General features: G+C 62.2%; 3 protein-coding genes across 4 annotated transcripts in view; 2 read left to right on the top strand and 1 right to left on the bottom strand.

Annotated features, from left to right (window-relative positions):
• PIP5K1A (phosphatidylinositol-4-phosphate 5-kinase type 1 alpha) overlaps positions 1–6,111 on the bottom strand; it is a 28,175-nt gene extending 22,064 nt beyond the window's left edge. The window contains exon 1 of the mRNA XM_064475202.1: positions 5,991–6,111. Within this exon, the coding sequence (XP_064331272.1) occupies positions 5,991–6,048 (58 nt within the window). The 5' untranslated portion in view covers positions 6,049–6,111. The remainder of the gene's footprint in view (positions 1–5,990) is intronic.
• Positions 6,112–6,622: 511 nt separating this feature from the next.
• On the top strand, positions 6,623–9,100 carry VPS72 (vacuolar protein sorting 72 homolog). Of its 2 annotated transcripts, none has more exons than XM_064475208.1 (6): positions 6,623–6,894; positions 7,346–7,498; positions 7,662–7,779; positions 7,883–8,062; positions 8,178–8,319; positions 8,548–9,100. In XM_064475208.1, the coding sequence occupies exons 1-6, from the start codon at positions 6,778–6,780 to the stop codon at positions 8,942–8,944; spliced, it is 1,107 nt and encodes a 368-aa protein (XP_064331278.1). In that variant the 5' UTR covers positions 6,623–6,777; the 3' UTR covers positions 8,945–9,100. The 2 variants fall into 2 exon arrangements, with proteins under 2 accessions (XP_064331278.1, XP_064331279.1); XM_064475209.1 differs by having other exon boundaries at positions 6,626–6,894; positions 7,662–7,773.
• A 540-nt stretch (positions 9,101–9,640) lies between these two features.
• On the top strand, positions 9,641–14,031 carry TMOD4 (tropomodulin 4). The gene is made up of 10 exons (XM_064475210.1): positions 9,641–9,738; positions 10,400–10,543; positions 10,630–10,786; positions 11,274–11,396; positions 12,007–12,096; positions 12,306–12,436; positions 13,156–13,263; positions 13,469–13,612; positions 13,700–13,844; positions 13,932–14,031. The coding sequence occupies exons 2-10, from the start codon at positions 10,421–10,423 to the stop codon at positions 13,952–13,954; spliced, it is 1,044 nt and encodes a 347-aa protein (XP_064331280.1). The 5' UTR covers positions 9,641–9,738; positions 10,400–10,420; the 3' UTR covers positions 13,955–14,031.
• Positions 14,032–14,311: the final 280 nt, after the last annotated feature.

The following is a 14,311-nucleotide window of genomic DNA, read 5'->3' as shown; positions in this document are numbered from 1 at the left end:
AAAGGTGAGGAGAAGAGAACGTACCAAAGAGGATGGTATTTCCACCTCCATCACCTGGGGGTCGGTGAGCACGGCTCAGCGCTCACATCGGCAGACGAGCACTAACCTTGCTGAAACTCTGGATCCACCGTCTGGGGCTTATCCCAGCAATTCCAGGAAGAGGAGTGCTTCATGGCAACTAGTTATTTGGGAGCTCCAATCCAAAACCAATACAACTCACCAGGGCTGGGAAGAAACCCGCTTCCCTTCGTCTCTCATCAGCACAGCAGACCTTGACCAAAGATCAGTGGTCACAAGAGCACTGACAAACGAAACCCTGTCTAAATGCGCACGGAAACATGAATACATCTTGACTGACAAGTTACTCTCTCCACTGAAAAACATTTGAAATAAATTTTAAAAAAACTCCGAGTCAAATAAATTGAGACTCAGATTCATGACGCCTTCAGCGGCAGAGGATGGAGGCGGCCCACGGACCAGTAGGCAGATGGTAGGACTAAAAGGTGGAAACAAAAAGGACAGTGAGGGAGAAGTTTCCAGCATCTGCTCCTGACTCCTGGCCATCTTTCTTCCCCCACCCTCCCTCTCCCAAGACCAGCCCTTTGGCCAGAGCCATGCCCTCCTGCTCCCCCAGAAATATCAACTCTGAGGTACAGCGGACATGCAAGCTCTTTGGTCCTTGTTATTGAACTGCTTGGGAGTCAAAGAGCACCAGGGAACTGCAAAAATCACTATTAAAAGAAAATAAATCAGTGCAGAGGCTCAGCAAAACTACCTTCAGCTTCAGGGAAGAGGCTGGAAATGAGGCACATACGAGCAAGGGCTAACGCAGCCGGGCAAGACGCCGGCCGGCGAGTACTCCCGTTATTGCTTTTCCGTATGGCTCACAGCAAAACTATCCTGGGGGGAGGAGGAATGAGGTTATCTCAAGTTTCCCAGCAGAAGAGGGGGCAGACTCATTCCTGCTGAAGGCATTTTGGATAAGACGGCTTTCTGGAATATTTGATGGGAACTCCTGCCCCTGTAACCAGTAGAAAAGCTGGGGAGACCCTCCTTCCCCGCATCAGCTTTGCACAAGGTTCTGACATTTGAAAATTAATCCTACCACTGGCCGACGACCACTGATTTTACAGCTCTGCATTACTCCTGCTTTCCACCTAAACACTGCCATGATTTAATATTTAAGCCGATCCCCGCTCCCAGACAGCAACACCTATTCAAGAAACACAAAGGCACCGGGTTTTCCAGGGAGCCGATGTATTTGAAGCCCAGCTTCACAGCTACTGGGAGCTACTCTGGGGATACGAATCCTAACAATAAATGTTCCAAGCATTCCTTTTGCAGCCTGCTCTGCAACCTTCACCAAGCCCCGCGAAGGGAGCGTGTCAACAGCCCCTATTCCAGCTGAGCGACTACAGGCCTTGCTCAAAACCAACCCCAGAGGGAGCTGGCACCAGGGAAACCAGAATCAGCATCCTGCCTGCTGTGCCACCTTCTTAATTTGGGGGAAGATAAACAATCCATTCCCAGAAGAGCAAGATTTAGGTCAGATGTAAGGTATCTTTCTGCCCTGGGAGCGCTCTGCTTTTTAAACAAGGGAGAGTCCGCAGGGATGCAGTGAGATAATACATTTAATCACCGCTATTACATAGTAATCAAGAAAGGGCAAGAACGATTACAATACCTCATTTGGGGGGAAATGAAGCCCCGATCCTGGAGAAAGAAGCTCTGGGTGAGCAGAGGGAAGCAGCACAGGCAGCATTAATTCACCTCTGTCTCCAGAAAAAGAAAAAAGGGCTTTTCAACACTGCAGGGCTAACGTGGGGTGGCATGGAGGAGAAATAAAACACCGAGCCCCTTTCACCAATGCACAGCGGGGCCGGAGGGAGGGAGGAGCCGCTTTTTTACTTTCCAAAGGGAAAATCAGTTATAATTCAGGAAATGGTACTCCGGGTCACCAGTGTCCCCCCAAAACCACAAAATTCTCACTCACTTTCTAGCTACCACTTTGCCAGACGAGCTTCCCTCCGACAGACAAATCTATCATTTATTTAGACAAGCTGGCTCCTACCTTTGTTCTTTCAACAGTAATCTTTTGTCTCCGTCTTAAAGAGAAGGAGCTTTGCCCTGCACCGGAGTGGGCATCACACACAAGCACGACTCCCACGGCACCAAAAGGGATGGTGAGAGTTTGGGCAAGAGGACCCGGCTGATGATACCAACCTGTGACACCCACAGAGCTTTCACAGCTGATGGTTGGGAAGAGAGATTTTTATAACAGAGACAGGACTTGCAGTCATTTGACAGCTCTATTTTAAGCTTGAGAATGATAAGCCATTCAGATGTCTCTATTTAATAAACTCATCTTCCACCCTCCACGCTCCACCTCGACTAGGTGGGACCAAGAAAGCTTTGTCCCTCTTGCAGGAACTTGGAGGGGTGGGGGGTGGAGGGGTGTTTTCAGGGTGTTTTACACCTACATTAAGCGCTTGGCAGTTCAGGACCCTGTTCTCAGCTCACTGTAGGTGTGTCAGGATGATTTTCCTGTCCGCAGAAACAACTGAGCCATTTTGAGAGCAACTCTTTTGTCTGTGGACTCCAGGGAGGGGCCTGAAGCCAGGGTGACAATGAACTTGCGACTCACACGGGCCCATAATTATAAAGCAGCCACGGCACCCAAGACACAAAGGACCAAACAACTGAAATCCCACATTAGCACCTTTTGGCAGTTGCTGCTTCAAAGCAAAAGCAGCAAAATGAGAAAACCTCTTTGGGTGTTTCCCCAGAGAGTTAAATACACATTGAGGCAGGAAGAGGGGGAACTGCTGCGTGCCGGCCCGGGAAGGGTTTCAAAATCATCCACGTCTTTTATCTATGCTGGATGATGCCAGTAATAGGGTAACAGCCCCCCGGGGCAAACGGCACCATGGGCCACTGAGGGCAACAGTGCCCTGAAAAGCCATGGTAGGGCTTGAGGTGATTTCGGGTTTACCACAGAGCAAAGAAAAACCTCGTGTTTGAAACAACCACCAGCCTCCTTTTGCCCCCCTGCCTTCTGCAGAGCTGCTCCTCCAGCATCCGAAGGGGTTGCAAAGTAAGCAAGGCACAGCTGCAGCCATCAGATATTCAAAGCTGAAGCCATTCGTTGCCACAGTCCAGCCAAAATCGATCCTGCTGCCCTCCCGGCCTCTGCCCAGGGTGAAAACAAAAGCCCCAGTTCCGGCTCTGACCCAGGGTTTGCTCGGTGCCTCGTTATTACACCAGGGAAAGCGCACCCGGCAAGGCCAGCAAACGCCTCCTCCTGGCAGGACGATAAACACGGGCACTGCAGGCATCTCAGGAGGGGGACAGGCACGGTGGGACCCCAGTGCAGGCAGCTCCTCCGCAGCCACATCGCCCAACGCGTGGCAGCTGAGCCCTTCCAGCACCCTTTTCAGGATCGCTCTCCTCACCTCACAGCTCTCATGTCCAGCTCTACCCATCCTCCCCAGAAGCTACAGAGGAACCAGGTCCTACCCAAAGCCCAAACACTGCCCAGGGCAGAGGGCGACCACCCAGGGAGGCCAGATTGTCCTGGAGGTGGGGCTGAAATACGAGGTTTAAAGCCTGTGCCGTCAGGGATCAGCCGAGGTGAGCGTATGTCACGTATCGCACACGTCACGCGGCGGAGGCTCTGTCACAACCAGAATTCAAATCCTGTGGGAAACGCGCTTTAGCTAACACCCCGCTAACCGGAGAAGCGAACAATGGCAATTATTCCACCAGGAAGGGAGAAGAGATTTACTTGCATATTTTCTCGTAAGTAATGCTTTCGAAACCCTTCAAGCTTTCTGAAGGCGGCTCCTCCTTCCCAGCTCAGAAGACAGGCAAGCATGGGAGATCAAGATCTCAAAGGAAGCCCCAAAGGGAAAGAAAAAGACCCAGGGGTCTTGCCCCCGGACGCTCAGCCCCGTGCTGAGGCACCACAGCCGCCGCAACCAAAGCCCTCTTCTTATTCCTCACAAAACTGGCTTTATCGGACCGACAGGTACAACTTCCCCCACGCCTGCTCACACGGTGAGCAAAGACAAGGCGGGTACATTGGACGTCTGTCTTCAAAACTGCCCAAAGGATGCAGCTAAGAAGCCAGAAAATCGAGCACGTGGACATCCCTGCTGAATGACAGTTCACCAACGCTGCAGCAAAAGCAATTTTATGGCGGTGCACAGCAATCTGGCCCTAAATACTTCCAGAAAAGTGGGGTAGCAGGCAGTGGGGAGTGCTGGTGCTTTGCACCATAAGCCAAGAGCACCAAAAGAAGTCAAGGTTCAGCCGCAAGTCTTCCCGTGGGTTTCTTCTTTCCCTGCTGTGACTTGGGTGACAAGTGCTGTCACACTGACCAGGAAGCTTCAGCATACTGCATTATAATAAATAAAAAACCTGGCCACTCGCTACCAGAGCGGCTCAGGAAGGGTAGCTGGATCTTGCCAAATGCAAATTTCAGAGCTTTGAGAAAGTCATTTTGGTTTCTGGCCACAAACCAGCATGAAGAAGCTGGTTTGGGGCCTGTGGAAAGAATATGGCTCTCAACTCCCCCAAGAACGCTGCCAGACCTGTGAAGCACTGGGACGAGGCAGAGTCACAGCTTTAATAACCAAAAGCACCCTGTTTTATCCCAGACGAGGTTTCCACCCCTCGTTACTACCCCTCCACAGGGATGAGGACAGTGCCCCGTTCCAACCCTGCGTATTTCTGGTTCAGCTCGCATTTTAAACCAGCAGAGCGAGAGAAACTCTCAGCCATCAGAGGACTTTGAGACCTTTCCCCTGACTCTTACCAGCTCCGGTTCTGGTCATCAAAACAAATCTAACCAGAAGATGTTTACGTTCCCACACTATCTTGCCTCCCACAGGTGCCAAATGGCTTTGATGAGCTACCTTCGCCTTGCCCAACACCAGATGCAGCGGAGAAGAGGGTGCCTCCGCCAAGGAGGTGCTATCCTTCCCCTTCCCCAGCACGGTCCTGCCCGAAAGAAGATATTTCAGCTCCCCCCACCCCTCTGCACCCCAGCAGCTGAGTCCGGGGTCCCGGGACCCATTGCCACCCCCCAAGGCAGGCGGCCTAAGCATGTCTCAGGCCCTAGAAATACAAGGGAACAGCCAGTCAAGTTTGCCCTGGCACCCACCCCTTTGCCCCCACCCCATCGCAGCACCCCTTCTAACCTAACCCAGTCCCCCCTCCCCAGGACCCTCTGCCCCTTCCATATACCCTTTTTATAGGGGTTTTTCAAGGGCCCCGGGACCCCATTTGTGCCCGGAGGATCCTCCCCACGCACCCACAGCCTCCCCCACCCAGGAAAAGGTCAGCCCTACACCCACCGCCCCCAGCGAACGCTCAGCCCCAGCCCGCCCCGGGGAGCCCGCCGGGCTCCGTGCAGCCCATCTCGAGTCTCGCCCATAACCCCCCAGCGCCGACTCCCACACGCCCTCCGGAGAGCTCAGCCTCGTCGTTGTGGCCCCCCCCACGGCACCGAACCGACCTCCCGCGCCCACCCGCGGCCCACCCCGAGAGCCCGGCCTCGGCCCACGGCTTTGCCCATCCCCGCGCCCCACGCGGGGCCCGGCCGAGGCTCCGAGTCCCCTCCCGCACGCGCCCAGCCCCACGCACCCCCCCGGCCTCCCACGCACCCCCCCGCTCCCCCGCAACCCCCGGGGCCGACTCCCCCCACAAAGGTCCCTCCTCAGCCCCACGCACCCCACGCCGCTCACCCCTCCAAAGCCCCACCTCAGGCCCCCTTACCACTACAGACACCCCCCTCAGCCCCCCCCTCAGCCCCACAGTGTCCTCCCCTCAGCCCCAGAGGGCCCCCCCCTCAGCCTCGCACCCCCCAGAGCCCCCCTCAGCACTACGCGCACACCCCCAAAAGGGACCCCCCCAGCCCCACAGGGCAGCCCCTGGACCCCGGAGCCCCCAGCCCCGGCCCCCCGCCGGCGCCGGGCCCAGCCCCGTACCCGCCAGGCCGCCGCTGCTCCCACTGCTGCCCCCCGACTCGGGCCCCGCCGCCGCCATCTTGGAGCGATCCCTCCCTCCTCCTGCGGCGGCCGCCGGCTCGCGCGCGGCGCCCGCGCCCCTCCCCGCTTGGCTCCGCCCCCGCCCCGCTAAGCCCCGCCCCTCAGGACCGCACCACCCGGCCACCGGCGGGTGGACAAACACGCGGCCCCGGCCCGCAGGGCGCATGCGCAGTCCAGGGCCCCCACCTCACACACACTTGGATTCGCCCCCGCGGACGAGACCACTCGGGGCGGGGGGGGGAACCGTCCGGGCGGTCACGTGATGGGCCAAGAGAGACCAAAACAACGCCGGGGGCACGTGGCGCGTGGGACGTCACGGCAGGCGTTGTCATAGCGTCACGTGGTGACGTCATTTTCCATATTCGCTCCCCGGGGGCGCGACGTGGCCGTACCGAGGGGGGGCAGGGCCCGGGGGCGGGCGGATAGGTATTGGAGGGGGGTGTGCTCCCTTGACGTCACGCTGGCGCCTGGCCGGCCCCGCTCCTGTACGGCGTCACGCGTAGCTGAGAGCGCCGCGGTGACGCACCCCCGGGTTGCCCCCCGCCTCCCCCCCCGTACCCCATAGCGGAGCCCCGATCGCCTCCCCCAGGAACCTGCAGCGTCTCCTCTGGCCCGCGGGGGGGCGCCCGCCGCCATCGGCTGCTCGGCGCTCGCTCTGCCCTGCCTGGCGGCGCGGCGGCGGGCCGGTCAGGACGCGCAGCCGAGCGCCGAGCGCGGCGGCGGCGCGATGAGCCTGGCGGAGGGCCGCGCCCCGCGGCGCACGGCCGGTAACCGGTTGTCAGGGCTGCTGGAGGCCGAGGAGGAGGATGAGTTCTACCAGACCACCTACGGCGGCTTCACCGAGGTGCGTGACCGCCGCGGGCCCGCGGCAGCGGGGTGAAGCCTTGGAGATGGGGGACCCGAGGGATCTCGGGGGCCCTGGGGCGGACGGGACCGGGGGTGTCCCGGTGCTCTGAGGGGCTCGGGGGCCGTGGAGGGTGTCTGGGGGAGCCCCGAGGGGGAGTGAGTGGGGACACCCGGGGAGGGGGGAGAGATGGGGGTCACCAGGGGTCCCAGGGGGGTTTCTCCCGGGGGGAGGCCCGGGGAGGGGCTGCAGGACAGCAGGTGCGGCCGGGGGAGGAGCAGCGGAGACGGGGGAGGGGTCCTGTCTAATTAACCAGGTGTGTAATGGCTCAGAGCAGCCGCCCCCGCCCCGTGGCGACGAGGCCCCCGGGCCGTGGGGCAGGAGGGCGCTGGGGCTGGGGGCTGCGGCGCGGGGAGCCCTGGGGGTGACGCAGCCCCCTCTGTCCCCGCAGGAGTCGGGCGATGATGAGTACAGGGGCGACCAGTCGGACAGCGACGACGAGGTGGACTCGGACTTCGACATCGACGAGGGCGAGGAACCCGGCAGCGACCAGGACGAGAGCGAGCCCAAGCGCCGCCGCCGCGTCGTCACCAAGGCCTACCGGGTGCGGGTGGCGGGGACTGGGCTGGGGTAACCAGGGTCCCCTTCCCTGCTCCACAGGCAGAGGAACGGGCTCCCCGTTAGGGAAAAGCCAGGTTTAAGCAAAGCCAAAGCCGTGGCCTGGGGCAGTTTTTCTCCCTCCTCACATCCTCTGCCCCATCCCACAGGAGCCCCTCAAAAGCCTTCGCCCCAAGAAGACGGAGATCCCCAGCGGCAGCTCCCAGAAGCCACGAGAGGTGAAATCCATCCCCTTGGAGCTCCAGGATGACATGGGAGACAGTGAGTGTGCGTGGGACAGGACAGGCGGGACACAGGCCCCCTCCGGGAGCGCTCCCGGTGAGCCGGGCCGGCTGGCGCCCACGAGTCAGCCCCGTCCTCCCACCGGCAGGCCGGAAGCACATGCGGCAGTCGACGACGGAGCACACACGCCAAACCTTCCTGCGCATCCAGGAGCGGCAGGTCCAGTCCAAGCGTAAGAAGGGCGGCCCCAACTACGACCGGCCTCTGACGCAGGAGGAGCTGCTGGAGGAGGCCAAGATCACGGAGGAGATCAACCTCCGCTCCCTGGGTGAGCCGGCCGCCATGCCAAGGGGCGCAGGGGTCCCCAAAACGGCACAGGGAGAGAGGGTGAGGGTGTTAGTGAGGCACTGAGCCTCCCCCTTGGTTTGTCTCTCCTTGCCCAGAAAACTATGAGCGCCTGGAAGCTGACAAGAAGAAGCAGGTCCAGAAGAAGCGGAAATGCGTGGGGCCCGTTATCCGATACTGGTCTGTCACCATGCCCCTCGTCCCAGAGCCGGGCAAGGAGGAGAACGTGGACGTGGAGGGGTAGGTTAGGGTCACCTTGACATGGCCCCTGTGGGTTTTTCCCCCCAGCCAGATCCTGGCTCCCACTCCTGATCCCGCTGTTCCATTGTGGTGAAGGAGAAGCGGGTTTTGAGCAGCGCCTTGGCGCTCCCCTAAGCCCCACACTCCAGTCCTGGGGGGTGGCTCGAGCAGATTTGGCAGTTCTGCCCACCCTGGTGGTCTCCTGGGTGCTGATGGTGGGTCTTCCAGGTTGGACCAAGACCCACAGCAGGCCGAAGCAGCTCCAGCCCCGGCTCCGGCTTCCGCCGGGAAGTGCTCCCGCACCTTCATCTCTTTCAGCGACGACGAAACCTTTGAGCGCTTTTTCCCCAAAGCAAAACCACCGCGGCTGCCAGTGCGGGAGATCTGCCCCGTCACCCACAAACCGGCCGTTTACCGCGACCCCATCACTGACATCCCCTACTCCAACATCCGCGCCTTCAAAATCATCCGGGAGGCCTACAAGAAATACATCACGGCGCACGGGCTGCCCAGCGCCGCCGCCGCCTCCGCCACCCTGGGGGCCGCCGCTGCCCCCGGCCCCGACCCCAACGTCCGGCCCACCCGCCAGAAGATCATCATCAAGCAGAGCGTCCCCACGACCTGAACACCGGGGGTCCGTGGGGGGCTCGTGGCCGCTGCGGGTCGAGGCCTCTCCTCGCTCCGACTCCCATGGGTGACGGTTCGTTGCGCTATTTATCTCCTTCCTGCCTTTTTTTTTATATATAAAAAGAAATAAATCCAAATAGCCTGTATACAACAAGGGTGCGGACTCTCATTTCCATTAAACATGCAGCACCCACGACACCAGGAGGCCCTACAGTAAACGGAGGGGGCGTACGACCCCTTGTTTTCCAAGAGACCCTATAATAAACAAGTGGCTCGTTACGAGTGCTGCTGCTCCCAGTGCTGCACTGCCACGGGAGCCCTGATGACAGCAGCCCCATGCACCCCCCAGAATGGGATTCTGGGGGCTTGGGGGGCACGTGGGAGCCATGTCACCCAGATGGTCTTGGGGTGAAGGGGCATGAAGTGTCCCCATGGGGGTGATGGGGGTTGGGGGTTCTCTGTGGGGCCCTGAGCACAAGGTTCAGCCTCTCCCTGTGGCTTCTCACCTCCCCACTCCCCCCTGGCCAGAGCACCCCAAGGGGTAATGGGGAGCCACTGGGTCACAAGGGCCCCCCCATCTCCCCGGGGGTGCCCCTGCCATGCCGGGGTGCTGGGGTGGAGCCGGCGCGGGGCTGGCAGGGCTCGATAACGCCCGGGGATATGTGATCTCGCCCCTCCCCGCTGCCGGCTCGCAGAATAAAATGCTGATCTCATGCCCTGCGCGGCCGGAGCCCTTGGCTCAGCACCGGGGCTCGCACCCAGGCAGGCTCTGCCACCCCGGCGAGCAGCCAGGTAGGGCCCCGGGGTGGGGGTCCCCAGGGTGGTGGGGGGCACGTCACCCAAGGGACATGGACACAGGGGACCCTGGGTCTGTCGGGGGGCCCTGCTCTGAGGGATCCCCCCAGCCCCCAGCCCCCTGGCTCTCACCCAGGGGTGTCTGGTCCCTCCCGGTGACACTGCGTGTGTGTGTCCCCAGCGCTGGGGACCCCGGTGTCGGGGCGGGGGGGAATCTCAACCCAGTTCCTCTGGAGGGACCCAGCCCCAGTGTTGGGAGACTCATGTCCTTAGCATTCACCCCCTCTGCCCCCCTAGGGAGGTGGGGACCCGTGTTGGGGGTCAAAGGGGTGCTGGGGGAGAGTGGGGGGCACCGGAGCTGCTGAACCAGGACCTGCCCCGCAAACGGTGGGGGATGCTGGGTCCTGGCCATGGGGAGCACCTCAGAGGCATGACTCAGTTTCCCCAAAGCTCCCCAACCACAACCCCCCTGGACTCCCCACCCTGGGGTCCCCCACAGCCTGCCGGAACCCAATACCACCCCATGGCACAAAGGGGCCCTGCAGGCCATGGCATGGTGGGGATCACCACGGCAGGGGGGGGTCTGCTTGCTGTGCGGGGCATCCTCCCACCCCAGGAGCCTCCCGCCGGCCGCTCAGCCCCCCTGTTGTCCCCCCAGGCCACCCCCCAGCGCCCCGCCATGACGTCCTACCGGCAGGAGCTGGAGAAGTACCGGGACATCGACGAGGACAAGATCCTGCGGGAACTGTCGGCTGAGGAGCTGGAGCAGCTGGACACGGAGCTGCTGGAGATGGACCCCGAGGTGGGTCCTGGTCCGGGGGGGTGGAGAGAGGGATGGGTGCCACCCGGCTGCCGGGGTTCCCCAGGGGTGACACGGCGGGTCCCCAGAACGTGCTGCTGCCGGCGGGGCTGCGGCAGCGCGACCAGACACAGAAGAGCCCGACGGGGCCGCTGGACCGGGAGGCCCTGCTGCAGCACCTGGAGAAGCAGGCGCTGGAGGCTGGCGAGCGCGACGACCTGGTGCCCTTCACCGGCGAGAAGAAAGGTGTGGGGACCTGGGGGGGGACATGGCAGGGACCGCAGCGGGGAGCAGGGGGATGGGGCCCCGCAGCACCGGGTATATTTAGCTTGGCAGAACGGTCCTCGCCAGCAGCTCGGGTGTCCTGGGCGAGCTGGGTCCCCGCCAGCCCCGGGCATAGCCACCCCCCGGCAATGTCACCCCCCATATGGCCACCTCCTGCAATGTGACCCCCAGCGATGCCACCTCCAGCACAGCCACCCACTAGCAATGTCACCCCCCGTATGGCCACCCCCTGAGAACATCACCCCCGCAACGTGGTCACACAAACCCCCCCAGACTGTCGCCCGGTGGCAACGTCACCCCCAGGCACAGCCACCCCTGGGCCAGGTCACCCTCCGGCAGTGGCCACATCCCCACGCACCCCTGCCAGCCCCGTCCCGGGGCCACCGTGTCCGGCGTCACCCAGCCGGTGCGAGGCTGGGCAGGGTGCGACCCGCTTCCCTGCGCCCAGGGAAGCCCTTCGTGCCCAAGAACCCGACACGGGAGATCCCGCGGGAGGAGCAGATCACGCTGGAGCCCGAGCTGGAGGAGGCGCTGGCCAACGCCACCGAGGCCGAGATGTGCGACATCGCCGGTGGGTCCTGCGCGGGGCTGTGCCTCGCACCGCAGCCTCGCACGGGCCGCCACAGCGTGCCACAACATTGCACAGGGCTGCCACGTCGCACCGCAGCCTCGCACGGGCCGCCACAGCGTGCCACAACATTGCACAGGGCTGCCACGTCGCACCGCAGCCTCACACGGGCCGCCACAGCGTGCCACAACATTGCACAGGGCTGCCACGTCGCACCGCAGCCTCGCACCGGGCCGCCACAGCGTGCCACAACATTGCACAGGGCTGCCACGTCGCACCGCAGCCTCACACCGGGCTGCCACAGCGTGCCACAACATTGCACAGGGCTGCCACGTCGCACCGCAGCCTCACGCGGGGCTGCCTTGTTGCACCACAGCCTCGCATGGGGGTAGCGTGTCCCAGAGCAGCTTCACGTGGGGGCAGCAAGCTGCACTGCAGCATTGCACGGCAGGGAAACATGTTGCATGGGGACAGCAGGTCGCACCCTTGCTCCCCACTGCCAGCCATGCGCCAGGCCCCCTAGCCCACCCTGGGCAGGGCTGTGGCCACGCCTGGGGGGACACGAGGGGACTGGGGAGGTCCTGGGGGACCCACTGACCCCCCCGTCCCACAGCCATCCTGGGCATGTACACGCTGATGAGCAACAAGCAGTACTACGACGCGATCTGCAGTGGGACCATCACCAACACGGAGGGCATCAACAGTGAGTGCCCTGGGGACAGGGGCATGGGGATGAGCCCCCCTGGGACAGGGGACACAGCGTCCATGGCGCTGTTTGGGGGGGAATTTGGGGACCAGAATGGCTCCGGGATTCCTCGTGGTGACCCCCCACACGCGTGCAAACGCACATGTCCCCACACATCCGTGCCATGTGCAGTCACGTGTGTCCCCGTGCACGCACGTGTGCCCCAGGCGTGGTGAAGCCTGACAAGTACAAGCCGGTGCCGGATGAGCCCCCAAATCCCACCAACGTGGAGGAGACACTGCGGCAGATCCAGGCCAACGACGGGGCTCTGGAGGACGTCAACCTCAACAACATCAAGGTGAGGGACATGGTGGCAGCATCCCCAAGGTGTCCCCAGGGTGTTAGTCCCAGTCCTGGGGTGTCACCACAGGACTGGTCCCTATCCCAGGGTGGCTCCAGGGCACCCCAAGTTTCTAGTCACCATGCTGGGGCATCGCTGTGGCCCCAGAGTGTCCCCAGAGCATACCTGGGTGCTGCTCCCTGCTCAGGATGGTGCCACGGTGATGGGTCCCACTCCGTGGTGTCCCCATGAGGCTTGGTCACCCTGTCTCAGGGTGCTGCTCGCTGTCCCGGGGTGTCCCTGCAGGGTTGGTCCCTGTCTCTGGGCATCCCTGGGGTGTTTGTCCCCATCTTGGACCGGCTCCAGGGCACTCCAGGGTGCCCCAGGGTGCTGGTCCTCATCCAGGGACACCCGTGTCCCCTTGGTGACATCCCCCATCCCCTCAGTGCCACTTACATCCCCATGGTGCTGGTCCCCATCCCCTTGGTGATGCCCAACGTCCCCGTGGGGATGTCCCCATCCCCTCAGTGCCGCTTACATCCCCATGGTGCTGGTCCCCATCCCCTTGGTGGTGCCCAACGTCCCCGTGGGGATGTCCCTGTCCCCTTGGTGAGATCCACATCCCCTTGGTGATGCCCAACATCCCCGTGGGGATATCCCCGTCCCCTTGGTGACACCAACATCGCCATGGAGATGTCCCTGTCCCCTTGGTGACACCCAACGTCCCCTTGCTGCAGGACATTCCTGTCTCCACGCTGAAGGCCATCTGCGAGGCCATGAAAACCAACACCCATGTCAAGAAGCTCAGCCTGGTAGCCACCCGCAGCAATGACCCCGTGGCCAGCGTGAGTCCCGGCACCACGTCCCCACACGTTCCCAGACAGGGAGGGGACATGGTCCTCTGCCCCCAGCTCCATCCTGGGCACCTACAAGCCCACGTGATGGTGGGTTTTCCACCATCACCTGAGGCACTGGTGGCCCAGGATGTGCCAGAGCGGGGGTGCCAGCCCTGGGTGACACCCCAAGGTGACACCCTGAGGTGACACGCAGGCCGTGGCCGAGATGCTGATGGAGAACAAGACCCTGCAGAGCCTCAACATCGAATCCAACTTCATCACCAGTGCCGGCATGATGAGCATCATCAAGGCCATGTACCACAACACCACCCTGAGTGAGCTCAAGGTGGACAACCAGGTAGGGATGGGCACCCATGGGTGGCCCAGGGAGGGGACCGGGGGTCCCCAACTTCCCGGTGTGCCTGGTTTCACCCCGGCCCCGCAGTGCCAGCGGCTGGGCGACACGGTGGAGATGGAGATGGCCACCATGCTGGAGCAGTGCCCCTCCGTTGTGCGCTTCGGCTACCACTTCACGCAGCAAGGCCCCCGCGCCCGCGCCGCCATCGCCATCACCAACAACAACGAGCTCCGTGAGTGTCCCCTGCCTCCCCTGCCGGGGCAGGAATCGGAGTGGGGGGTCCTGGCCCTGACTACCCCCCTCTTTCCCCTGCTCCCAGGTCGCAAGCAGAAGAAAACCTAGTGGCCCCCCACTGCAGCACGAATGAGCTCTGGCTCCTGCTCCCCAGGGCCGCTGTAAATAAAGACGACAGAGACGCAGCTTTGGGATCTGCTCAGATGCATCCCGGGGCAGGATTTGCACGCAGGGGCTGGAATCGGGATCACAGGGATGGGCTGAGGGAGGGTAACGCTGCCGGGGAGGCAGCAGGGGCAACCCCCTGCCTCGCAGGGCTCGAGGCCCCCTGTTAATCCATGGAGGCTGAGCCGAACGCCAGGATACCCTCAACGAGCAGCGGGGCTGCGGGGTCGGGGTATTTATGCCCGGGGGATTGGGTTACGGCACGAGGAGGAGCGGGGGGAGCAGGGCAACCCCCCCGGT

This window comes from Phalacrocorax carbo, chromosome 28 (genome assembly GCF_963921805.1).
Source record: "Phalacrocorax carbo chromosome 28, bPhaCar2.1, whole genome shotgun sequence".
NCBI classification, from domain to species: Eukaryota; Metazoa; Chordata; class Aves; order Suliformes; family Phalacrocoracidae; genus Phalacrocorax; species Phalacrocorax carbo.
The sequence above is the reverse complement of the archived record's forward strand: the minus strand, read 5'-3'. Positions and strand labels throughout refer to the sequence as shown.